General features: G+C 41.7%; 1 protein-coding gene across 5 annotated transcripts in view; it reads left to right on the forward strand.

Moving 5' to 3' along the window:
- Positions 1-1,141: 1,141 nt before the first annotated feature.
- KLHL13 (kelch like family member 13) overlaps positions 1,142-27,322 on the forward strand; it is a 76,423-nt gene continuing 50,242 nt past the window's right edge. Inside the window, exons 1-3 of one of the 5 annotated variants that reach the window (XM_074551813.1) lie at positions 1,212-1,285; positions 11,364-11,428; positions 18,719-18,777. In XM_074551813.1, the coding sequence (XP_074407914.1) occupies positions 18,758-18,777 (20 nt within the window). In that variant the 5' untranslated portion in view covers positions 1,212-1,285; positions 11,364-11,428; positions 18,719-18,757. The other 4 variants (XM_074551812.1, XM_074551811.1, XM_005484417.4 and 1 more) reach the window with 4 other exon arrangements.

Raw genomic sequence — 27,322 nt, forward strand, 5'->3', positions numbered from 1 at the left:
TGGTGTGCTATGGTCTCATAGGTGTTTCAACTTATCCTCCAGGGTTAAAAGAATGAGGAGTTGGTTGCAGTCTTGGCTGGAAGGTTACCTATGGCTTCATAATTAGTTTTGCTTCAAGTTCTGCCCTCAATTGCATTGCTGAAATTCCTATAACTTCATTAGGGTTGGCTGGGTTTAACGAAGGCATTATTTGCCCTAATATTACCCGCAGTCAAAAATTTGCTGAATGTTGGGGGTTCAGTAATTAAAGGTGTGTTTACAGGAAACAATACAGGCAGAACAGCAGAAGAACAGCAGCTCCCAAATCAAAGATGTGGCCACATGAAAAAGAGGAGAGGACTGTGAGGAAAATTCAGGGTTAGCATCCTCCAGCATTATGGGAGCAGGTGAAGCAATTCTGAGCTTTCCAGGAGCTAATACTCTGGTCTGGGGAGCAGCTTGTGGCTTGCCTTTCACCTGGTAATGTTGCTGACCCCCAATGAATCCCCTGGAGAACACAAGGAGATGTTTTTGTGTATCTATCACTCTCATTCCCTGGGCCACCAAGGACTAGTGAGTGCCTGAGAGGGGGTGACAAGGAAAATGGAGAGCAGTACTTCATTGGGAAGTGTAGTGACAGGACAAGGGGGGAATGGCTTCAAACTGAAGGAGAGTGGGTTTAGATTAGACATTGGGATGAAATTATCTACTTTGAGGTTTGTTTGAGGTACTGGCACAGAGAATCTGTGGACGCCCATTCCTGGGAACGTCCAAGGCCAGGCTGGATGGGGCTTGGAGCAGCCTGGTCTAGTGGAAGGTGTCCCTGCCCATGGCAAGGGGGTTAGAACTAAATGGTCTTTGAGGTCCCTTCCAACCCAAACCATTCTGTGACTTTATGACTGTTACAGCGTCTTTCTGTCCCCTCTGCTGTTCCCGCAGCTCTCCTGATGCACCAAGCTGCTGGAGACAAGCCCTGCTGGCAGACCTGCGACCGCTGTGCGCCGTGGCCTCTACTCTCTTTTCTCCCTCCTTCTTTCCATCCCTCCCTATCTGTCCATCCCTCCCTCAGTCTGTCTCGCCGTCCGTCCGTCCGTCCCTCCCTCCCCTCACCGAGGCCCCGCCCCTTCCCCATATCCCCGCCCCCTCCCTTGTTGCCCCGCCCCGCGCAGGCGCAGTGGATGCGGCCCGGCGGTGACGCGGGGACGGGCGGGGCGAGCCGGGCGCGCGCGGGGAGCGGGGCCGCGCTCGGCACTTCGGGGCCGCTCCGGAGCGGGACCGCGGCCGGGCCGGGCGGCCGCAGCCGCAGGTGAGGGCGAGGCGCGGGCACCCGGCTCGGTCCTGTCCTGCTCGGGGGCCCGGCGGGCCCGGGGAGCGCCGCGTCCTGCGGGGCCTCTGCGGCCGCGGGGGGAGCGGGGCCGCGCTCGGTGAGCGGCGCGGGGGGGCTGTCCCGCTCCGGAGGGGCTGCCCGAGGGTCTCCGCTCGCCGGGGCCGCTCGGAGGCCGCGGGGCAGCGCTGCTGGCGGCGGGAGCTCCCTTGCGGGCGGGACGGCACCGGGCTGTCCCGGGTGAGCTCTGGGGGGCGGCGGGCGGTCAGTCCGGTGCCGGGGGCGGTGCGGGGCAGCGCGGTACCCCCGGGTCCCCCCGTTCCAGCGGGACCTAGCGAGCGCTGCTCGGTGCGGGGCACAGCCGGAGCGCGCCGTGCCCGGCGGGGCAGGGACGGGGTCCGGCAGCACGGGGGTCACCGCTGGGGACACAGCGGGAGCGTCCCGGCCGGGGTCGCGGCTGGCGGCGTGTGCGGAGCGGGTGCCGCTCGCTAAAAGTGTCTTTAACTCTCCTTTTGCGGGCTTTGTTGTGCAGCCATTGTAATCTTGCTCTCTTCCTTCCCCCGGCCCGTTCTGCTCGTCAGTGTTTATTGTTCCTTGGTCCTTAAATGGCTGGAGCAGGTCTGGGTGCAGGAAGGAGTTTTGGGGATTAGCTCTGAGATGCAGCCATTAAAAAGGGGATGTAGCTGTATGTTGTAATTAACTTGTCAGTTTCCTCTTTTCCCTGTTCTCATAAAATTTAGGCCAAGCTCTGTTTTTAGTAGGTTCTGTTCAGGACTTTTCGCCTCCGTATGAGAAATGCGATGTTAACTTAAGAACTCTAGGAGTCTTGGCTCGGCTCCTTTGTATGATTCAGGAGACGCAAGGTGCACATCTTTGTCAGTTTTGTATGGCAAAGGGCGCTTCAGCTTGGATGTTCTGAGTGTTAATGAAACTGATGCTGTCTTAGACCTGCTGTGAAATCTGCATCAGAAGTACTTCCCTCGCTCATTTAAATATGCCTCATACATTTGAATAGAATGCCACAGAAGAGTTTTCCTTATTCTTTCCCCAGTGAGCTACACATGGAGATAATGCTAATGAATAACCTTCAGGGCACTCTTCCCACTTCTCTGATTTCATGGTAGAGCTTGTTCTGCAGTCCTGTTTAATACTAGAATATGCTGCAGAGTGTTGATAGTAAAAAAAATCGGTGTAGTAACTTGGATTAAATGCTATCCTGAATGGACTGCGTGTGATCTCTTTGATTCTGTGATTTTCAAAATTGTGCTTCTAAACATTTTCCTTCATTTCTAAAGTTCAAAAAATTGTAGTGAGGTGCCAGCACAAATTAGCATGCTGCTCTGCTTCAAAGAAGCAAGACTGCTTCTAGTGAGCCAGTGACTCTAGGTGTCAAAAATGAATTAAAGTGACTTTGCCCCAGCCAGCTTTTTTTATTATTATTATTCCTTTAAATAATTTCTTCTGCTCTTCTGTGAAAGATTCACTAAGCTGAATGCCATCTGAGGCTGTAGTTCAGCCGTACCTGATCTGTAGCAGTAATTGTGGCTTGGAGACTTCTGCAATTCACGGTATCATTGGCACAACTTCTGGTGATGTGTGAAGCAGATCAGCAGATGCACCCAGCCAGAAGAAAAGGGCCCAGATTTCCTGGTCTGGTTTGCAGTGGAGACCCCCAGATGCCAGCAGGGCATTTCCATGCTGAGCACTGGGATGTCTCAGGCAGCTGGGGGGCCATGCAGGGAAGGGAGCACATGCAGCTGGTAAGGGAGGCTCAGAGGGGAAGTGAGATGTAGCTCTGCAGGAAGGGCTCTTGGCTGGCACATGACCTGTCTAGAGGCACAGTGGGGTTGGGCATACAAAGGAAGGCCTTGCCTTTTCCCCCTGAATTCCAGGCCGGGTTGGATGAGGCATTGAGAAACCTGGTGCAGTGGGAGATGTCCCTGCCCATGGCAGGGGGTGTTCGAACTACCAACCCTCAAGGTGATCCTTGAGGTCTCTACCAACCCAAATTGTTCTATGAATTCTAGTCACAAGTGTGATTTCCCCCTTTGTTTTGTTTTCCAGCAGGCTGAGAAAAATGCTGGAGTACTTGAACAAAAAAATCAACAAGCTGTCTCATGTTGAATATATCTCAGTGTAATTCAGTACTTCTGTGGTTTCTTTGACAGTGGTGATGGAGCCCAGGTTGTCTGGATCTGAAGGTATCATTGAAGTTACCTCCAGGGCTCTATGTTCTTGGTGGGTCTAGCTGTTACAAAGGGATCATTAATCAACACTACAAAGAAAGTGTTGGTAGCAATTCCAAAGGAATCTGCAGTGTGTTCTGCTGGGAGTGTTTCTGCTAACACTACTCCATCACCTCCACAAACACCACGAGCAAAGCTATCAGAAATGCTCGTGTTTTTCATGGTTGTTAGGTTGCTGAAATAGTTGTGCTTCCTAGTATATGGCTTTTCTTTTTTTTCCCCTTTGCTATTTTAGATGATATATCTGTGCTGGCAAAACTTTCTGTGAAACTGCACTATGGCACAAATTGAACAATTATGGAGTGTTTTAAGAAAAGCAGCCTCAGAACATTTCAGTGTTTGGCTGTTTCACTGTATCAATAGTGGAAAACTTTTCTAATGACTCTTAATAGCTTATCAGAGTTGATTTTGACAGCCTGGGGCTGGGTTCACAGGGATGGATGCTTTTATCACAGATCTGGCATAGTGTTTATGGGTGTCAGTGTGAGTGGGAGGTAAAAGCTTAAATAGATGGGGCAACATATGTTCTGCTTTCCTTTCAAGGTTCTCTACTTTCAGGTCTTTTTCATTCTCACAGCTGTATTGCATTGTCAGAGTACTGACTGGAAACATTTTTATAGTTTTCTTTTTAACTATTTGTGATGCAACAGGTTTATTAAAATTCTGAGATTAGAGCTTTGTGGATAAATTAGAAACACTGCCGTGGAAGAAACTTTTGTCAGCGTATTGGCTCTCCTTAAACTAAGTGTCTTTGAAAAGCTACAAAGTAATTAACCAATGTTAAATTGTAGCCTCGGATGCACAGGCACGCTGTCCGTGGGCACTCAGCAGAATTGAAAAATTTTCCAGTTTTATCTGAATTATGATTATGAAATTATTCATGATTATGGAATATTATGAATTATTTTCATAAAGCTTTGTTTCCCAGGACTTTACAGAGTAGGAGGTGTTTTGGAGTGAAGATGTGCCTGTGCCATGCAGTGCAGGCAGCCAATATCCCAATAACCTGTGCAGGAGGCTCTGACCAGGCTGTGAGTGCATTGGGGTGGAGATACAGGGAGCTGGAATGTGTGACTTGGTGCTGGTGACAGAAGCACGTCAGAAGTGAATTTCCTGAAGATATCTTTTGGATTTTGAGGTAGAAAGGGACCTGTTTAAACCCAGGAGGAGCTTGCAACCTGCAATAAAATTAAATCTGACTCCTTTAATTGACTTGTGTATTTCAGAAGATTAAGAAAATTTGGGTGATTTTCCATGTTCAGTGTCCTGTAATGAATTTGAGGTCTTCGATGCCTGTTCTGAGAAGCTGGTTTCATGTGAGTTGGCTGTACTACTTTTTGAAGAATCCCCCAGCTACTGATTTGTATTATTGAGGTTTTTGCTTTAAACTTGCTGTAGGAAATACGTAATTCAATTTCTTTTTATGGAAACAGTGCTTTGTTCATACTAATGACAATGGTCATATGATTCCTTGGGGCTTTTGTTTTACCTCTTTGTGACTGATGCAGCTGCTTGGTGGTGTGTTCTGTAGTTGTGAGATTTGTTTGGCAATGCCAGCTATTCTGCTTGGTTTCTTTCATGTGAAATATTTCAAATATGAACAAACTTAGGTACAGGAGAAAGTACAAATGAAAATGGTTTGTGAACAGAAGTTTTGCTTTTAAATAAGTTCTTAGAGCTTTTGCCCTGACTTGTAGCTGCTTAAATTTTGGGGAAATCTTCAGACCTTTCTTTATTTCCCTGTTAAAGGACATCTATCTTACCAGGTGTCCCGTGCCTGTTTGAATTGTCACATTGCACATTTTGCCCTCCTTTTTGGAGAGCTCCTTCTCTGGAGGGTGTCCAGACAGTGATGCCCATGGAAGGCAACTGAAGAGCAAAACTGCTGCTGCTCTCTGTGCAGGTGTGGATGGCACCAGAGCAGAGCTGCTTGTCAGTAGGCAAAGCAGCAGGGCTGTTTACCTGTGATGTCAGACTCTTGCTTTGGCTCCTGCCTCCTGGCACATGGACTAGTTTGTCCTGCCTCTCAGAAGTCTCTTTATTTGCCTGAAGTGGGAGGTGTAAGCTGCTTTAGGACAGAGGTCCTGTCTAAGCTGTTCCACCTTGCAAGAAGAGAAACAGTTGGCACAAAGCTTATGGGAATGTGGTGCATGGATCTCATGGTTAAAACTAGGGATGGGGTGGTTTGAGTGCCTGTCCTTGCTCAGAGGACTTAAAAGTATGAGTTCTAACAAATATTGCAGTGCTCAGCTACTCATCATGTGAGTCCTGTTATGAATGTTAATTTCCATCTTTGCAGGACAGCGGGGGAAGAACTTTGTTCCTTTTTTCTTGGTGGTGAAAATAAGCTCATTTTATCAGTCTGTTATTCAGAAATCACAGACCAGGATTTAGCATCATGACAAGTGAAAACCATGGTGCATGGTAAATGAGCTTAATTCACACCATAACCATCTGGTCAAGTGCAAATTGTTATGAGAAAGGTGAGGTGCCATGTGATGAAAAAATTCAGCAGAATGAGTGTGAGAGATTATGATTAAATATTAGAGAGAATCTTATAGGCTGAAAAAAGCAAGGAGAAATGTGAATTTCAACCCAATTCCTTTTTCCTGGTTGTTCTTTGGGATCTCCATGTGAGTGGCGTGTTCTAGTTTAAGTTGAATGTGTTCCACATTCATTTAATTCAGTATTGTGAGAACTTTGATTCCTTTGAATAACTGACCTTATCAGATAATGCTAATGGAGGTATCCAGCAGAATGTTAAGATGATGATCTGAAATACCCAGCACATTTTTACTGTATTGGATTTCTGAAGTTGAAGCTCTGCTTCTGTCATATATGATTGTAGTATGTTTTTTACATTTTAAAATAATTCTGTAAGAAAACAATTAAAAATATTTCAGATTTCAAACTTCATAAACTTGTTAGGATTGAAAATTAAGCAGAAGATTCACACTCAGACAGCAAAATCTGATGCTGGAGAGAGTTTGGTGCTGCAGGTAATTCATCACATGTGCCTCTGGGTGGTCCTGCCTTGTGCCCTGATCTCCTGGGGCAGCCCTATTGGCAGAGCTCATGCTTCAGTGGTTGCAGGATGATTTCTTTCATGCTGCTTAGCTCATGGGAAACTTACCCACTCAGTAATGTTTTATCAGTTTGCTAACTCACCCTGTGGCTACACCCTGCAGATGGAGGCAGGAATTGTGTCAGGAGGTGAGTGGAGGGAAAGCAGCACAGCTTCTCCCAGCAGCTGCTGGGGATGGAGCATCAAACTCAGCTCGGCAGGACCAGGGCACTGCTCCCACTTCAAACTTGTCATGTTTCCAGATGCCATTAAAGAACCCTTCCTGGGATTGCTGTTCTCCAATTAGCTTTCCATCTGTGAGGAAGCCGAATGATCCATGTAACACTTATATTCATGGTTTCAGGTAAATATTTATATTAAAGCAGAAATTCTACACTACATTAAGGAAGGGGGAAAATTTTTCTTAGTTCTGGAGGATTCAAGAAGCCCTGCATTCTGCTAACAGATACCTGGCTCTTGAAGGGAGCCAAGAGGGAAGAATGGGTTGCTCTTCTGCCTTGTCAACTTTTGGCTTCTCAGTGCCTGACACTCAACCAGTTTCAGTGTTACAAAACACGTGGTTCTGGGCAAGTTTATGGCTGCCCACAGTTTTTGAATAGAATTGAGGAAGTGAGTAGCACATCCGTTATTTAAAGAAAGCTGCAAGCAGCACTGGAATCCTACAGACGTGGGCATGTGTTCTGTATATATATATATTTTTTTTTTAGAAGCTGATTATCCACCATGGTGCCAGAATTGTAGAAGACTTATGTTAATATTTTATGCCTACCACCCCCCCATCATCTTTCATCTCAGTGTTAGTAACTTTTTAAATAGTAGCAACTACAAGTTACAAAATACACGAGGTTGTATTGCTGACACTTATTAATAATTATATTTTATTGCTTTTTTATGTTGGAAGATTTTAACAGAAACAGTGTTATGAGTTTTGCTCTCTTCAATGTTAAACTTATAATATAGCAATAATTTTATGGTTAGAAATTTATTCTGGGCTCTTGTGTTTGCTGTTCTAAAGAAAGCTTGTTTTTGTACAGTGGAATTAAGGTATTTCCACCAGGGTGTATGTCCTATGAGACATACAAACAAAAGACTGGAGGCTTACACATTGAAGCTGGAAATTAGGAATTAAACACTTAAACTACAAAGGAATTGGAGGATAAATCTAGATAAGTCAGCAATATTGAATTTACCAGGTTGCTTGAGCTGCCTTACACTGCTCCCTTGGTGGGTCTGCAAATCTGACCAGTCTCTTGTGGTTGCTCACTTTTTTCCTGGGGAAGTAAATGTGCCAACATTCATTGTCTTTGTTCCTTATTAGTACCAAACTGAGTAGTACCAAACACTGACATCTGTAATGATAAAAGGACTATTGTGGGGAGTTTTGTGATCCAAGTGAGACTTGGTACCATATTTTACCCCTGAGTCTGAGAATTTTGTCTTCAATGTCCAAACAGAGTTCTGTTATTTAAAGGATAAGAGTAATGAGATGATCATGTTATCACCTGTCTTGGGGTTGGTAGAAGTGTTGCAAACTCATCATTTATCTCAGTGATGTTGGTGGTATCACTTGCTCCAAGATAGCTTGGCCTTTACTTTTGCAAATCTTTTTCAGGAATGGTTTAGTACCTTGTCTTAATGTAAATTTTGATTTGTGGAGGAGTTTGCTGTGAGGCTCTAAATGAACCATGGTACAACTCCCCTAGCACTTCCCTTTAGCAAGAAGGTAGGGACTGAGATTTTGTTCCTACTGCAATTCCTTTTTTTTTTTTTCCATGGTGGTCTAGCTGGTGTGCCTACCTGATGATAATGAAGAGCCACAGTGATGCACCAAGACCTTGTTATGATAGCACCTCCCATGTACAGAACAAAAAGGCAGTTTCTGTTCCTTCCCAAATCTTGCTATGCTGATGTAGTCCTTCTTCCACTGGTTATTCTTCTGGTGTTTGGTGGCACTGGGTGGGGTTGGGTATGACTGTATAAAGGAACTGTTACAACTGTTGGTAACATCTTAGTAAGCAAGTAGTCCCGCCTGTGGTGGTAACTGTTTTCTCTTTCTTGTAGCCTTAAGGTGATGTGGTGGACTTTTACCAGCACTTTTGCCTTCCTCTAAGGGCAGGGGTTTGTGTTAATTGTTACTGTAGGTGCTTACATGGCTCTCCTGGCTCATGGAGCTCCAAGTTATGTCCTTTCTGTTAGAAAGGGCTGAGCAGATGTACACTGGACTTGTCCTCCTCTTAAAATTGGTTTCTTTGGTGATGATATGTGCCAAATGCCCTGGCTTCTTTTGGAATGACAGCAGGGATTTCTTGTCTGCTGCTGGCTTTCTCTTGCTGTTGAATATCATTCCTGGTTTGTAGGAGCAGAAAATATTTCAGTAAGGGGGTTGTAAACCTTAACTGTGGTAGCTTAGACATTTATGTGAGCTCTTCTGCAGAATGTCAACCAAAATAAGCTGGAGTGGTTTTAACAGCCTAAATAATCACTCTTTGTATTGGTTGATCCTGAGTAAATAGGTTAGAAAGTACTTAAGAGCAGCTCAGCTGGAGCCTTATGGCAGAGAGCAGGGACAGGCAGCCAAGGGTGCTGAGCTCTTCCATGGCACAGCTGTTCCTAGAGCAGGGGATCCAAACCTAGGGCAGAGGTTCACAAGCTGAAGGGCTGCTTGGAGGCAGAAATGTGGTTTGTCCCTGCAAATAACCCTGTGATTACAGCTGAAATAAGAAAATTCCACTTCATCATCCTCATGGGGAATGTCTGTGTTTTCTGGTTAGGCTGTAATGATCTACTGGTTTGGAGTGAAAGAAGTGATTAGATTTAGGCATATTTCATGTGGGAGCAGGGCATGGCAGTGCCAGCACCCTTGTGGTGGTGCTGCCTGGTGCCAGGGCACGTGGTGTGGGGCTGCTGTGCAGCAGGGCCTTGTCTTCCCCACCTGTGTACAGAAGAGTCCGTGTTTTAGTTGTAAGCAGCTCACACTACTAGTCCAGATTGCTTATTCATTGGTAAAATTAATGGTAGGAGGGACTTGGGCTGGAAAACATGAATGGGCAAGGTAGGAGGTTGCATGACAACAGTTCACGGTCCTAAACAAGGAGTCAGGAATAAATAATGGCAGAAAAACAAATGGGAGGAGGAAAAAATGAATGGGTCAGAGGAGAAAATGATGTCTTTGTATTGACTTTATTGTCTCAGTGCCATCCCAGATGTGTCTAACAAGTCTGACATTGTCTAAGATTTTCATTACTAAGAGCCTTTCACAAGGCCCTGCAGTGTAATGCCTGTGTGTGTCACTGGGGAGCCTGACACGGCTCTGCCACCCTGCAGGTTGGGCAAAATGTGCTCAAAGGGCATGGGAGGAGCTGCACCTTACTCCTGGTTTTAAAGGGAGTAAGAAACCACCAAAAGCTACTTTCTAACTTCGTGTCTTTCTGGCCTTCTTCACCAAAACAAACTGTGTGAGAGGCTTCCTGGGGAATTGTGCGTGCCATTTCTGATACAATGGTATTTTAGTTCTGGAACTTGAGTCATTCTGATTGCTGCCATCCATAGCTGTGCATATATGAAAGCAAAATAATTTGACACATTTGAAGGAGGAGTATCAAAAGCTTCATAAAATAAGACTGCCATAGCCCCTTATCTTCAGGTAAACCCTTTGTTTTGGTTAAGAGGTTTAAATGTCCCATAGTGTTTCTGATCCATTATTATTCGTTAACTTGCACTTTACTTGTGATGTTGTTGTTAGCATTGCTATATTGTTTTAACTGGATAAATAATTTGATTGTCAAGGTCTTGTAATTGAAAAGAAATACTGTTCATTCATTGAATTAGAGAAGTGACCCTCACTTTCTGGTGCTAAGGGTGTGAGAATATGGGTTGCCAAGTGCAATGTTTTTGTTTTTTTCTTTTCTGAGAGGAAATGCAACCCAGCAGCATTATTGCCAGCATTTCTTCACTCTGCTTTACGTTAGAATGAATTAAAAAAATTAATGCCAGTGCAAGTAACAGCACTGCTGATTGCTCCTTGTGTTTTGAGGTAACTGCCTGCTGTTTTCTTTTCAAATTGGTTGTGCTGTATTTTCAGCATTAAAAGAAGCACAGTGTCTCCTCCTAAATCCCTCTGTCCCATTGTTCATGGCTGTAAGATGACTTTTCACTTAACTTTGTGCTATTTCAGCTCTGCTGTGACTGATGCTCTCTGTGCAAGCCCAGCAGAGCTTCCTGCTGTGGTAGCAGCTGCTGGGGGGAATTTGTGAGAAGGGGGCTTGGCTTGGGATTATGGTGCAAGGTATCACTTCTGTTAGGACTCCTGTGGCTTGTGTGTACTTTGTGATTGACATGAAGTAGTGGCTGTGATTCTGAAACAGTGTCTGCCTGAGGAGCTTCAAAGCAAAAATTAGATCTGACTTTTTTTTCTTCTGTGCTGCTGTTTAAATAGATTTTTATGTGGAGCTGTGATCTTGTGGGATTCTGTATGAAATATTCCATACACATGGAAAAGAGCAGGATGCCACAGATTTTTAGTGAGTTATGTGAACTTTCCCTTCAGGCAAGAAGCAGGGTTATCCAATTTTCCACTCACACTAGAGACAGAGCTCAAAGGGCTGCAGAAGCCAATAGTTAACTCTGTTGGAGATGCTCTACCCTGCAGTTCTTTAAAATAACATCTACAGTGGATAACAGTGTGCAAACGTGTGTGACAATTTTTTTCTCTTCCCAAACCTTGTTCTAGATGTCAAAATTAACCTGGACTGCTTGGGAATGGCGAAACATAGCCCTGGGATCCTGCCATGAACAGTAAGAAAGCTGAGATACTTTGTGTATGCAAATAATTTTCTTTTAGTGACTAAACCCCAGTGAAACCATTCCAGTTCAATTAACACAACCAGGCACACACTGTGCAGCTGGTGTGGAGTGCTCCCAGCTTTCCAGGCAGTAAAGAGGCAGCAGAGAGTGTCAGAGGGGTGGACCAGCAGGGCAGCATTCTTTAGAAAGATGTGCATTATTACTCTAAATACAGAGAATATATGCCTAAAAAAGTATCATCAAGTGGGGAAATCTCTGCAGTCAGTATGGCATTGGAGGTGGGAAGCTGCTAGGGGTGGTGCATTAAGAAATTATTGAGGTGGTAGCTGAAAGATGCTTTCCACTAATGTGTAATTACATTGTGAGACTCCATTGTTACCCAGTGTATAATTATATCAAGACTCCATTGTAATGGGATACCTTGAGTGCAAATTAGATTGAAATGTGATTAGATAAATTAGTGGAAGGAAAAAAAGTGAGTTTTGAAGCGCTCAAGGCTGAATTCCAGATGCAGTTTGTGGGAGGAAGTCTCTAAAACCCTGACAGAGAGAAGCTGCCAGGAAGCAGTGTCCTTTCACTGCCACTGCTCCTGAATTGGCTGCTGGTGGACAGGTGGCCTGGCTGATTAGGTCTCCAGTCTGAGCTTTCCTGTCCCACTTCTGTGTGGTGCTTTTCTTATATGAAACTTAGTGTGTAACAGAGGTTGATTAAACAGTTCATGTAGCCAAGAAAGCAAGGTAGCTTTGAAGATATTCTTGAGTGTTGATCGAAATATTCAGATATTTTTGTGTTGTTGGTATCCTGAGACTTCCTAGCTTGAAGGATGTGTAAATATTCATGTATGTACATGCTCTGTATTCTTTACATAGCCTTTTCCAGATGTTGCAGTAGACATCCTTAAATTAACTAATTGAAAATTATTCTAATTAATTTTCCTGGTACAAAATAGATTACTTGAGAGACTGTGTGGGTGAGTAATATATTTGTAAAGTATAAACAGTGTCTGCAGAAAACCTACACTATTTGTCAGCCTTCACTGGGACAGAAATTAGAAGGCTATTGTATTGTTACATATAATAATTTGGATCTAGTCCATTGAAAATATACATCTCTTGAAAACTCCTGTAATCTAAACTCTTCACAGCACTGTAAATACTTAGCATGCAAATGTTAAAATGAAAAAGTAATTTATTTTCTTTTGTAGGACTCTGACCATGTCATGTTTAATTCTTCCATGGGAGCAGTTTTTCTCCAAGGGTTTTCAAAAGCTGGGTTATATCCTTGAGATGTTAGGCACTGTGAATGCCTTGAAAATATCAGGACTCATTTGATAAACAAATTATAATTGTTAAATTCTTGTAGATCAAATCACAGAGCCTTTATGTTCTTTATTAGCAGAGCTGATAAAGACACAGGAATCTTAGTGCTTTGTACAAAGTAGGGTCTGTCACTCTAAGCAGATTCTGCTAAGACTGATTACTTTTGGCTTTCTGAGAAGTTTGTTCAGCTTACCTAAAAAGGATAAATGTATATATTTGTAGAATATTAAATAGCTTTGAAATTTTTCCAGAATGCGGCTAAAGCTTCAGTTTACTTTTTCTGATTGTAGATTGACTGAGCAAACAATTTAAGCTGTGCTGCACAGAGGTAAAGTATTGCTTCGTTTTGAACTGACTTATTTAGCAAATATACTGTTTGAGAGGTTGGGACATCTAGAATGATCCTGGGGTTTTTTGTTACCTGCTAATCAGTTATCTAAAGGTTGTGTGGTTTCTCTTCTGGTCTTTCCTTCAAGGTGTTTATTTGAGCCAAAAAAGCTGGACTGTTGTTGTACTGGTGTTTAAGATCCTTGTGTTTGGGAAGTTATTCATGTCTATTTCTAGCACAAGTATCATCAGAAATCCAAATCTCATTTTGCTTTTAAAGCTGTTGTGTTAGAAAACATCCATGTGCCACTAACTGAAGCTGAATGACCAACATGTGATGTGCAACCTACTCTGCTCTCATGTCATTTGTGAGGCTTAGGATAAGGCAGTGAGTGCGCAGGAGTGTGAGAGAGTGTGAGTAGTGTGCAAGAGTGTGAGCAGATGTGCATGAGTCAGTTCAGCGTTTGTGCCATTTCAGGCTCAGCTCAGAACAGCTTTACAAAGACAACAAAGGAGCACTGATGCCTCTCAGTTATCTGCATCCTGGTGTTCCCTCAGCTTCCACCTTTGCCCAGAACAGCACTGCACAATTAGGAAGCTTACTGACAGTGATTGCTGTTGGAAATCATACTGACTAACTTCATCTAGGAGTGTTTTTCTGAGGCCTTTATTTGCATATGTAGATTAGGAGAAGCCTCCAGGTAAAAGACAATGTTGATGGAAGTAACAGCAGGAGGGAAGGCTTGGAGTTCAGTGGGAAGTGATTCCAAGGTGCCTTGCCATAAGGATACTGGAATGGTAGCAATAAGGAAATTGCAAGGATTCAATTTCTCAGTGATGCAGGTGGTTCTGATACTCTGGTATGTGATGTAGGAGAGGGTGCCAAAACGTTTTCAGCAGAAAATGGGAGAATGGGCTTTAATATTCTGAGCTTTTTTTGCTTTTATTGCCAGGTAATGTATACTGGCTATCTGGAGTCAATTGTGAAGGCTGGAAGATTTCAGTCTGCTGAAGTTGTGTGTGCATTGTTTTACCAGGAAGCTTCACAGGCTTTTACTTCCTGCTTTTATCACTTGTTTCCAGTCTGATGTGAACTGGCCTTTTCATTAATGCTTCCAGAGTAGTTGGTGCCAGTTGGTACTTCTAAATCTGTGACACAGACTGTCCAGAATGGAGCTCCTGGAGAATGGAAGCAATCCATGGAGGGTAAGACTCCTAAGTTTGTACTGTCAGCACTCTTGGGAGATAGTGATTGAAAACCTTCCTCCAGCTGTGAGCATGGAGGCAGAAGCTCACATTACCTTTAGGAGAGGGGTGGAATGGAAGCTGCTTTGTTGTCTGGACACACAGCAGGAGTTGTGAGCACTGCCACTGGTAGGGGCCTGCTCTGCATTGTGGCTGTAGGAGCAGCAGTGGGAGGACATCAGCGTTTTGGGCAGCTGCCACTGACAGACCATCTGGGTGCAGTGCACAGCTCTGAACAATGCTTGGACCTGCGGCTGGGGATGACAAGAGGGTGCAGTTGTTTGAGGCAAGGGCAGAAGAGACAGAGCAGTGCTGCTGTCCAGGAGCAGAGCTGAGCCCGGGTGAGTCACTAACCTGTCAGGTCACCGTGGCTCTTGCAGGAGCTGGCTTGTCTCACTCTTGCTTTCTTGTGTTTTGGGGTCCCTGCTGCATCCTTGTCCCCTCCTTGAGCTGGCATCTTAGACTCACTGTCACTGCAGTGTGTCATCTGCAGCCTATTCCTTGTCCCCCTCTCCCAGGCTGGGATTGCTGTGTGGGAAGATGATCTGCTTAGGGCTCAAGGGAATGGAGAGAAGTCCATTCATTCCTTGGGACTGGATTAGGCTGTGCTGTAATTGCTGAAGATCCCAGTGTTGAGAGTATAATATAAGGGCATCCAACCTAGGTCTGTCAGGCTTAGCACAGCTGTTCAATACAATACAGCGTTTTCTTCTTGCCTTTGGTGCCATTTTAAGCTGCAGGTGTTTCACTTAGGTGTGATTTATATGTGGTGTATTAATGGCTGGATCTGCTTCAGGGATCTGTTTTCTCTTTCTGTGTGAGTGAAATACTATACCAAGAAGCTTGGGGTTTTTAAAACTTTAAGAACTACTGAAGACTTCTAAGCTTGTGTGAGCATGCTGAAGCTTGTTTTATTTTGTGTTTCTAGAATATGTTGAATAAATTTTTTATCAAACATTTTTAAAGTACATTAATGAAGGCCATTCTGTAACTGCAGTTGTAAAGCATGGTAGCACTGCTTTTGGTGGGTAAGACTTCTTCAAAATTGCAGAATTTCCATTAGGATAAGATCCGTTCTGCTACCTAGAGTTGTATTTTGACCGTTGGCTTAATTTATGACGCTGAATTTTTCAAAATGCAGCACTTTTGTCTGACTGAAGCTAATTGGTAGCTTCAGTTATATTTTCTGTAGTCTATAATATTGGGTTACTTTTGTGTCTGGACTGGATTTTTATAGAAAATGTTTAAGTACTTATATACTTCTGGTTTATGGGTGGAAGTCAGTAAATTATTCTACTTGGTAATGATTATCAGGTGATAGTTGATATAGGGGAATGCTGCTCTTGAGTAATGCTACTCTGATGCCTGTTATAAAAGATGGGAGGCTGTGCTGTTCTCCTGAAATGTGTACGAAGTCCATGCTGGAAACTGCCTACATCAGGATAGTCTGCATCTGGCTTCTAAGATGATGATAATGCTTTTTTAGGCATATATTCTCTGTATTTAGAGAGAGATTCTCTTACTATTACTTATATAGAGATTAAAGCCATTATTTCAAGAGCACAGTTCAGTGTCAGATTTAATCAGTTGCTGCTGGAAGGGACAGTGCTGCTTCCTTCTCTCTCTGCCCAGTGGGTGCTGGGGATTTGTGGCTGCCCTGGAGAGCAGCATCTCCCTGTCCCTCTGCTGGGACAGCACTGGCTGGGCTGGCTCTGCTTGTCCCTGTTTGCTGGGGGCTTGTGCAGGTGGGTCACAAGGTAGGCTAGGGGTGGTTGGGTGAAACCAAGCAGCATGGGGCTGTGGCCCTCAGTGGGGCTCCCAGGGGAGAATTCAGCCTCTTGCTCCCATGCATTTCACCAGCACTCTGCTTTTCAGAGTGTTTTGTTAGCTTTGATTCTGTGTTTTGTCAGCTTTGATTCAGGTTGTCTGCTGTGTTACCACTGTGGGTCAGGCTCAGTCCCAGCACCTGCTGTGTGATTTCTGAGACTCATTTAAAGCCAGCTTGCCTGCTGTAGGAGTGATGTTTGCTGAGGTCTGGCCTCTGACCTGACAGGTGTTTCTCACATTCCCTGGATGCTCACATTTGCCCCCAAGGATGTGTGGGCTTGTTCATGCAGTGGCTTCCTAGGCTGTGCCCTGCACACTTTGTCACTCCTTGGCATGCCTTGTGTCACTCATCTGCTGCTGTTTCTGAAGAGCTGGCTGTAACTGATACAAGTAACCTACATAAGCAGTGGGCACTATCAACCCTGAATAATCTAGAGCTCCCTGACAGGTGAATTACAGGTGTAAAAATAAGTTTTACTGGGTACCCACCACCTGAGTTGCATTCAGTGGCATATGACAATGCATGTAGTGTGTTTGCTTTATGGAGTTGGAAGGAGAAGTAGTTTAACTTCTCAGGAATGCTCAACAATTTTACATGGGTCTCAACCACACCTCTTTTAAATTGTCTTCCTGTATTCAGGCTGAAGATGGTTAGAACAAATGTAATGGTTTATATAGGAAATGAATCCTTATTCATTAATAAATGTACTACTTTTGGCAATTCTGAAAGAATGATGGCAAAATATAACAGCAGCTACAAGTGCAAAACAGAGACCTCAGGACCTTGCACACTAGTGAGAAATTCAGCTCCTGGCAGGGGCATGCAAGTTTGTGCTGGTGATCAGATTTGTCCTTTCTGTGACAGAGGTATAAGCAAAGGTGTGAATTTCTGATATTTGTACGCTGGGAATGTAGAATCAACACTGAGGATGATAGAAGATCTATTGCTAAAGATGAAAGTTAACTGAAATTTTTCTGAGTATGAAAAATTCTATTTCAAAATGGATTTTTTTGATCCCTTCAGACTGTTGTGTAATGTATTGGTCTCATTAGAGAAGCCTGTGTAGTGTCCACAGGTTGATAAAACAAGGACTGAGACTCAAGCACCCATCCCAATGCAGTAACCACACTACACATCACACAGGGTTGGTAGCAGAGCAGCTCAGGTGATGTAGCACTTTCTGAGTGCTAGTTTTTTGATGGAGGATGGATAAAACCCATCCCATTCACTCAGCAGACTTCTTTAAAAGAGGAGAACCTAAAGTTTGTTTGAAACAAGAGGATGTCCTGAGGTGTAGCAACATCAAGAATTAAGAACCATCTTTATTCTGCCAGCTGCTGTAGAGTCAGTGGGAGGGAGTGGGCAAGTTAGCTGCTATTAAATAATTCTGTTTGATGCTGTCTCAGTTGTAGCATGTTTAAAGTATTGCAAAGCATACACTGAATTTATAATTCATGCTTACAAATACTATGTGCTATTTCCTTCCACTAAATGTCTAAGTCTGCTTTAGCAAAATAAGATTTTAGGCTCTTAAATTAGGAGAGCTTGTGTCTACTCTGTGAAGTCAAAATTTTATTTGTCATGGTACAGAGCACTTGAAGGGGAGAGGATGATTTGCAGAAGCTTTTATTTTCTGTTATATACAAGGAGCCACTGTGATCTTATCTAAAAATTTGCTTCTGTATTTTTAAAATATTGACTAAGAAAAAGAAATTTCTTCTTTGGGCTATGAATTAATAGCAAATTGCTTTAAAGAAATACCCAGTGCATACAGCTACTAAGTTTTTATCATTCAGTTATGTTTATAAATGTAAAATATATAAAAGACTGAAAATCTGAAGTGTGGCTCTTTTCAGGAGTATTGCCTAGTTTATATTTTGCAATGTTTGCTAATAAATAAATGTCAACAAATAGAAATGTTACAACTTTTTCACTGTCCCTTCAAGTGGAGGTATGATTTCACAAGCCAGAATATAGTCTGTAGTCTTTCATTTTGGTTAAAGGCTGTAAGATACCATACCCCTGAGACGTAAAGAAAAAGAACTAGGAGTTTGTTTATCAGCTGTATTAGATCTTAGAAATGGAAGTAATTAAGATTTTGGCCTCTTCTGTACAAATTAATGTGATTACGTCTTGCTTATAAATAATTTGAGCTGTTTCTCTCTCCCTTAAAAGGTGGCTTTAATGAGTCACAGCTTCCATTTTAGTAAATTGTTCATGGGATAGGCAGGCTCAGGAACAACGGGGTTAAACCAAGAGATTATTTGAGAAATCTAGGGCATGTGCTCTCTGTTCACTTGATTAGTTTTCATAATTCATCCTTGTTTCCCCAGCAAAGAGCAGCCTAATGCATGCAAACAGGAAGCACTTTTCTTGCTTTTGTGCTCCTTCATCTCTGTAATTTTACCAGAGAAAGTAAGTGAAATGGGGAAACAGATTGTGCATGCATGTTTGGAACAAATCTTGGTTCATTTTGACAAAATCCACGGGATCAGAGAGCCTGGTGCTATTTGGGGATGTCTGTCTTTGACTCTGCTTCAGTTCTTTTCTGTTTGACTACAGGTGCATGAAGAACAGAGGAGATATTTCCGCTTGTCAGAGATGATGTGGAGAGACTCTTTGTGAGTAACTGCTGTGTGTTTTCTAAAAAGCCCAAAATGCTAATGTGGGAATTATTTAAATTTTTTTTTTAATTCTCTAACTTAGAATAACTGTGCCATTTGTCTAAAAGTTTCCTTTGGGTCTGGGAAACTGTGAGTGTAGAGCCCTTCAAGGGAACCATAGACAAAGCTCATTGTTGAAGGAAAGAGCTGGAGGACAGAGCAATGTGTGGTTTCATAAGGGATTAACCACAATGCTTCACTTGTCTGCAGTGATCCATCTACCAAAGGCTTTTTCTGTTGGCTGCTGAAAGTGTTCTAGACTGCAGTAAAACCCCTGACATGGTGGCCATGGGGAACCTCTAGCAGGTTTAACTTGTTTCTTATTGAAGTTTATTCTGCATGTCAGGGTCTTGACATTTTATTGTCCTTGTCCAGTTTTGGGTTGCATGTCTGCTATATCTGCTGTAAAGATGAGAGGAATAATAGCAGTCATTAGAAGCTTTCCTGACAGTTTTCAGTTCTTTTCTGCTGGAATAAACAACAATATTCTGGGATCAAGCAGCTAAACCACACTGCTAAAGTATTACAGGAAAGAAAGAACCTCCATGATGGAGTATAACTGTACCTAAATAAGTACTTAAAGGATTTGCTTTTGTGGAGACAAGGTCGTTTTTAGAGAGCACAATTAGGTGATGCAATGTCTTATTTTTCAGATGGATTCCATAAAAATGCTGTGCTTTTAGTGCTATAGGCTCCTCAGCCAGCATTCCTTTGGAGTAATTAGTCCCAGTGTTTCCTTTTTTTTGCCAGATTTCCAGTAACAGTTGTGAATTAAAGCAGCATGTTATTTTAGGATTTTCCGTGATAGTCTTCGTGCTTCTTTTTTTTGTGTGTAAGTATAATATGAGTAATGTGTTCTTGAGTGCTTTCTTTTAAACCATAAACTTTGATACTCTGGAGCTGCTGCTTTGTTCTAATGATAATTATCTAGGAGAATAGTGCCTTTGTGGACAACTTCAGTGCTTTTCTTGGCAAGGAAGAGCTCCAGTTAGAAGAACTGCTCTTACCTCAGGCTCCTTGATTTCTAAGTTTTCCTATGTTTATAGCATTAAAGCTACACAGTAAATTTTTTTCTTTGTTCTTTTCTTGAAGAAAAATCCTTTTATTACAAAAGACTTGTAATTGCTTGAACTCCTAGGTAGGAACCAGTTTGGGTTCCTACACATGACTTGCCTTTCTTGTTACCTGGATCTAAGAGAAAGGTTAAATGGTTTTTAGACTTCTCTCTTCCTGGAGACTTTTGGATATTTCCTTATATATGGTTTTGTGATTTGTTAAGTAACTAATTAAAAAAAAGTCACTATTGCTTAATGTCCTCATTCTGGTTTGGCATCTGCAAATAGTGCCTGATTTGAAAGCCTGTCTTGCTTTCACTCAAGAGAAAATCAGCTTAAAGATAAAGTTGGCTTGTAGTCATCTTTCCTTTGGCTTCTTCCAGGCTCTGCTTGCTGGTTCAGGAAGGCTGTGTGAGGATTTTTTTGTAACAATATCCTGGCCAGATGCTGGATTCTTTATGAAGCAGCAGGAGAAATCCTTGTCCTGATCCAGCTGACTTACCCAGGAGATAGTGTTGATTTGATTTACTCTGTTGAGATCTCTTGTGGACAAAGTCTGTGAAGTTTTAGCTGCAGTTGGCTGAGTAGCAATGATAATATGCAATATTCTTCATTACTTCATTATTTTTAAAAATAATGATCTCTTTAATATTATCTGTTTAATAAAATTGGGACTGTTCCAAGTATCAGTTTTTATACCTTGAAGTATTCTTATGGTGATGCTATAGTAATTTGATAATACATAAATTTTTCCTGGAGCTTATTTACAGATGTTGACTATATTTTCAGAAAAGAGTTTCTGTAAAATAGGCAGCAGGTATTTTGTGGGGCTAGCATTTAATTTGTGCAGGTGGTTGCTTTAAGGACCTTTCAGTTGCACAGCAGTCAGATTTTCATGGTCTTCAGCAGTGGGCTGGGTCAGGTTGTGCTCTGATGCTTGAGTGGATGAGGCTCACAGCCAATGGCACCACCATGAAGAGTGTTTTGGGATTTCCCTACATTAATACTCCTCTGTGTCAGCAGGTAATATCTTTGTGGACAGTTCCATTAGGTCTTACGGCATTATTGCAAGGGTGAATCTGTGTAAAATATAATGGGATAAGTTGAGAATTTAATTCAATTTTTGATGCAGGAGGGAGCTGAAGGAACTGGTTCCTTTGCCAGTTCTGTATGATCATAACCTTGGCTTTAACCTTTATGCTGTAATATCTTGAGAAGTATTGTGGACTATATAAAGGAAATTGTTTTTTTCCTGTTGCCATTGTTCTTTTTCTGGTTATTACCGTGTACTTGATGTGTAGAATTTCTGGTGGAAAATTGAAAAACATTTCACCTTTGGAATACTCAGAGGTTTTAAAGGGCTTGAAATATACACTGCACCTTAGTCCATGAAGTTAAAATGTAACTTAGCTAATGAAGAACAAATGTCCAATAAAAGCTTTTTCATTTTCTATGTAATATTGATTTGTAAATTAATAAACGTCAAAAATATTAATTATTGAGTGGAATTCTTAAGTGGATCATATTTAACATGAAGTTCAACCAAAATGCAGAGATCACAGCATTCCCAATGGTGATTATTTCTGGACAGGCTGAATGAGGGTGCCTTGTTCTGCTCGACTCCTGCCCATGTCTGAGTGAGTATAATTTGTGCAATAGTAGAAGGTGCCTGAGCTGTGCCCTTGGTAGTCAGTAGAGCAGGGACTGTATGTGACAAGCTGGGCACTGAAGGGACATGCTGTATCCAAGCTATTCAGTTTCCTCATGAATGGGTTGATTAATGTGTTCTGCTGGCCTTTCCTCTCTGTAACCACATAAAGCTTTATGCTCTTAAAATAATTGACAGTCAGCAGCTGGTTTCATAGCAGGATTTTTTCACTTGTCCAAATGTCATGGTCCTGTTGTCTTTGTGGAGACAATCCAGGTTTTTCTTTTACTTTGCTGGATTTCTTCTGTACAGTTTTTTTCTTACATGCAATGCTTATCTAATCAACCTTTTGTCAGCAGAGTTTATTTCATCACTGTGGGTTTATTAAGTGTAGGTGATGATGAATGAGCTTTAATAAGTTGTAGCCACAGGTGACTTATATCAGGGAAAGGCTTTATGAGGGTTGGAAAGTGCAGATGAAAGTCCTTTACAGAATACTGAAGAGATGGGAAATCTCCAAGTTCACATTTTAAGAGTACTTATAAATTGATTAGATGCTTTTGGGCCAGCTAATAATAATTTGATTAATTTCACCATAGATAATGTGAGTTTAAATTTGGTTCATTTTGCAAATCCAGGCATGAAAAAGTTGATCATCTGACTTTAAATTCAGAAGAATTTTTCATTTAAAACACTATTTTAATACACATACCTCAGCATTGTAAAAATAGTGGTTTTTGCTGCTTTCTGTTCAGTGCAGTGGTTTAGGGCTGTCCTTGCAGGGAGCCCTGACTGAGCTCCAGTGCTGCCTGTAGGAATGGGGGTTTCTGTGCCTGCCCCATTTGAGGGGAGGTGTTGGTGGGAAGAGTTTCTGACCCTGCTCTGAGGCTGCAGCAGGCTGAGCTGTTCCCTTAGACACAGGGCAGAGGGTGGAAGCAGTGTCATCTTCTAGGCCATGGAAATGGACAGAAAAGCTCATTTGGAGCAGATAAACTTTAGAAGTAATGTACAAAGAGAGGAGGGGTCTCAGATGACTTGTGGCAGACATGAGATAGTGGATTAAAATTTCTGTAAAAGTGTGTTCCAGCTATGCTTTGTCCTATATCTCCCTGAATGTATTAACAGACAGATCTGCTTTTAAACTTAAGTTACATAAATCTTTCTGTAAAACGCAACCCTGTTTGTGCTGAAATTTTACAATGACTCTGGTATTGTCAGACTTGTCCCTCTTGCAGCTAAATGTAGGAATTAGCCCCTATCTGCCAAGACAGGGATTGACTTGAGAGCCATGATGCCAGTGTATTTAGGCAGTGAAATAATCCTGTGTATCCTGGGAGCACAGAAGCACAGTTGTGTTCCTGCAAATGTTATGCAGGGATTGAAATTGCTCAATGGTTTTGAGATTATAGATTAGATTTCATTAAGACTGTGGAAGGGTTTTCCTTTCTCAGAGTAACAGCACAAGAGGTTTATTTTGCTGCTGTACAATATCTTATTAAAGGTTGCACTGGCTGTGCAGTGAAGAAGTTTGTATTCTGATTTGGTACAGGTGTCCTGAGCTGTTTTGGGAAGTATTTTAGGATGGTGAGGGCAAAGCAATAGATCTTTTGGAGCTTTACTGTCTGCACATTGGTGATGTGTCCTTTGCTGAGTTGCCTCCTGCTTGCCAGGGTGTATTTTTCACAAGCCAGGTGCTTATGCTGCTTTAGCAGTGTTCTGTGTGCTGTACAAGCTAATTTTGCAGTAGAATGGTTTACATAAAACAAGAATTACTTGCACTGATTTTAAATATGGTTTTGTATTATGAAGTTCACTGTAGTGAATCCTGTTCCATTAGTCTCACTTCCTTTTTAGTGCATGTGGCTTACCTGAAATTCACTGCTTGTAAATGGCATTTCAGGAAGTCTGAACTGATCCAACACATGCTGACTTTGCCTACAGCTGAATTTTGATGAACTCTTCAGTGCAATACGAAGTGTGTTGGGTTTTTTTATTAACAAAGCTTCCTTAAAATTTAGTCTTTGGACAGTTTTGCACAATTTATTAAAAATTGCTTTTGCTTCAAGGAGCCAATCTGAATAGTTGTTGATATTTTTTTTCTTCTTCTAATAAAGAACAGTGTCATAGTATTTTCAGTTAAAGAGAAAAATCCATGGGGAATATTTTTTGAAATGTTGTCTGATGCCTTCTTTAACCCTTGCTCCTAAAGCAGCCCTGACTCAACAGATGTTGCATGTGAGTGTTTGCAGCTGGATCAGAATAGCCTCTGATGGGAAGGCTGAGTCTCTGCTGTTGCTGTGCTAGCAGAGTGCTCTGCAGTCAGCTTGCACCCCTCTTCATGGTTAGTTTTGGTGGCTTTTGATCAGAGATTACCAAGTTTTTGGGATTGCAAGATGCAAAATGTTACCTTAACAATTGCTGCTTAATTGCACTTGTCAAGCTGTGCCTGTGCTGTGCCAAACTGGAGCTCTCAATTCTTGCTGTAAGAGCTTGTGGATTGTCTGGGATCTGTGCAAAATCTACATCTAAGAAGTGATAGCTGCCATATATCATCACTCTGACTGCTGAGTGCCATTGCCAGCTTGGTGTTTTGAAGGAGAAATTATTGTTGCTTCTTTTCTGGTTCTTTTGTGTGTTAGTGGTCCCATGGAAGAGAGCACACAAGTGTTTGTTGGCTGTATTGCCAAAGGTTGATCTAATTGAGAGGAAAAATTGCTGCAAAACCAGCAAAGCTGAGCCCTGTAGGGCATCAGAAAGCAGCTTTTCATGCTGGATGTAGTGAGAGAAGCAGGAGTTGTGGATGGATGTGCTGTAGTAACTTAATGTGGCTGAAGAGACAAGGCAGGAAGACACTTGAGTAGTTTCAAAGATTAGGAAATATAGGGCTTGTCAGAAGCCAGAACAATTTAATTTTGTCAAAGATGGATTTTGGCTGACTAGATAACAAGGCAGAAAAGGCTACATCTTGAAGATATTGTAGAAGAAGTTTTGAAAAATGGTTGTCTGTTTGCCAGTAACTCTGTATACCTGCAGCATACACTTCTAGAAGATGTCTTCTCCTAATTGATGACATAAATTGGTAAAAATAATTTATCAATATAACTGCATTTATTTAAGGCCCTTGCTGTTCTGAATGAGAAACAGCACCCTTCATATTTCCTATGTCTTCACTTTCATGCCAAGGGACAGGATCCTGCAAACAAAACACTCTTTCTTTAGTGCTCCCAGCACACAAATTACCAGTCAGGCAAAACTGCACGTCCCCAGTGATGTACTGCTGCAGGCAAGATAAAAGGCATAAATAAAGATCTGCCCAAAACTCGAGGTAGCATGTGGGCAGAAGAGAAGAAATGAGAAGATTATTTTGATATAAACACTGTCACTTTCACCCAAGGCTTTATAATATTAAAATGTCTGAAAACCTGGTTCAGCTTTTGAATTTCAATTGTTGATGCTTTGTTGGCAAAGAGAAAAATGAGTAAAGTTCAGTAGGTTTTTTCCCCTTTTTTGTAATACAGAATATTTTCAATGTCTGGAATGCTTTGTGGTGACAGAAATGACTTAATATTGATTTTAATTGGATAATAATTTGGTTCTTAACATGTTTTCAAGAGAGATTTTTGATGGAAAAATTACACAAGTGTATCCTTGTAAAGGAAACAGTTCCCATCTTTACATTTTAGATATTGGAAAATTGTGATTTGCTGTGATTCTATGTTTTAGAATGTCTCCTCTGTTTTGTGGCTTTCTTTGATGCTTTTTTGAAACCACAAGTCTTAATTTCTTAGAGTAAACAGGAGCTGGACTCCACAGATCTTCAGCAGTCATTTAATGCAGAGTTGATTGCCTTAACCCAACAGAAATTCCAGCAACCTTATTTCAGTGTCCTTTCTAGAAATGAAATCTTCACTTAAAACATAATTGTTCCTTTATAATATGGACATAGAAGCTATAGCATTGTTTCTATTATCTTGTGCTGTACTTTGCACACCCATAATGGTAGTTTGGCTGATGTGGTTAATTTATGCTGGAGTAACTGGGTTCATTTTTTCAAAGAAAAAAGAAAAAGCAATAGTTTTGTAGTGCAGTATGTTTCTGTATACAATTTTTGAGCTGCATGCTCAAATATAAACAACTTTATTAGTTTTCATGCATTTTGCAATTGAATAGGAACATCATACTTACATGGAAAAGGTAAGATTAGGGGTCATAAGTTTATGATGAAATGTGCTGCTGGCACAACAGTTTCTGGCACTACTTTGTAAAGGAATTTTACATCCTGGCATCCTGTCAGGAATGATACTTTTGATTTAGTGTTTGTCTGAGAAAGTGACAGGGATCCATCATGTGCCTTTCCTCACCACTGTATGAAATGTAACAGCCTGGCTATGAGTGTTTCAGTATGCTGGTGGGATTTATTTTCCTTTATAGGTGATTGAGGCTATTGCTGCAGCAAGAGGCATCATTTTTGACTAGGATTTTCTGTTAATGCCATTTAAGACTTCCACTTTTTTCCTTTGGATTGCTAATGGCCTTTAAACCTTTCATTTAACTAGATTAATAAAACTTTTGAGCATTCATCTTAAGAATAAATGCTCAATTATTTCTGTTCCAAGGCATGTATTGACATTAGGCAACCTTCTTTTAGCCAGTTTGGAGTGAAGAAATCTTAATAGATTCTGTAATTTCATTGACTGATTTAGTGTACTTTTGTCTCAGTCTAAATAGATAATTCATAGGACAACAGTTGAAATTACTGAAGTTATGTTTTGGCAGCAGCTGAATCAGCCTTGAAGAATGACCAAACTCATTGGTATGCTGCTCGCTGCTTCCGGGTGGATTTTCCTTATAGGTTTGATCTTGGATTAGAAGCAATATATTTTCTGACTTTTTTTTTTCCCCCAAAGCAGGCACACAAGTGCCTTTTGTCTGCTGGATGCATTTATGGTGATTTGAGCATATTCAGTTTCAAATTTCACTTTTCAGACTTGCACTCTGAGTGCACACAACCCCTTAGCAGTGTTTTGGTCAGTCACGTTTCTGCTTAGTGTGGAAAATGGCTCTTTAATGAATAATTCTGTGAAACTCTGAAGAAAAAAAAGTTATAAAAGCTTTCCTTAGACCAGAGTTCTTATGTATGTGTTCTCTCCATCTCTGAAAACTTCCAGTCTCTAGTAATCCCAACCAGTACCTACTCAGTCCTATTTCCTTCAAGTTACTCTTTTGTACTTCATTTTATTTAGCAGATGAACACATCTCTGTGTTCATAGCAGTGATGTTTTAAGTGCTTTCATTCCTCACTAGGTTCATGATTTTGTCCTTTGTTCCCAGGCATGTGCACTTAAATACTTTAGAAGTCCATTGCCATTCAAAATGTGAATGTTGGGATTATGATGTGAAGCCTTTTTAATATATTAGTGTAAGAATTAAAATAAGAAGGTAAACAACTAGAAAAAAATTCAGTGAATATTTTTAAGGCAATGACAAACTTATTGTATTTATTGGGCACTGGTTTTTGTTACATCTGGTCTCAGTATGGTGTGTGTGACAGTGTTTATGCTTGTTAAGGGGTAAAGGTTTCTTAATCTCAGTGGAAGAATTAACCTCTTCAGTAAAAAGTTTTTCTCCTGTAAATGCTTTTAGCTCTCCAAGTAATCTTTATTTTCAACCAACCACTAAAATGACCTAGGAATTGGTAGAGTGAATACTCGTAGCTTTATTGTTAACTTGCATTAAAAGAAAGTATCTGTAATGTTTTCAAGATTGGCTAGGTAAAAGTAATGTTTTCTTTGTGATGGAA

This window comes from Zonotrichia albicollis, chromosome 14 (genome assembly GCF_047830755.1).
Source record: "Zonotrichia albicollis isolate bZonAlb1 chromosome 14, bZonAlb1.hap1, whole genome shotgun sequence".
Lineage (NCBI taxonomy): Eukaryota > Metazoa > Chordata > Aves > Passeriformes > Passerellidae > Zonotrichia > Zonotrichia albicollis.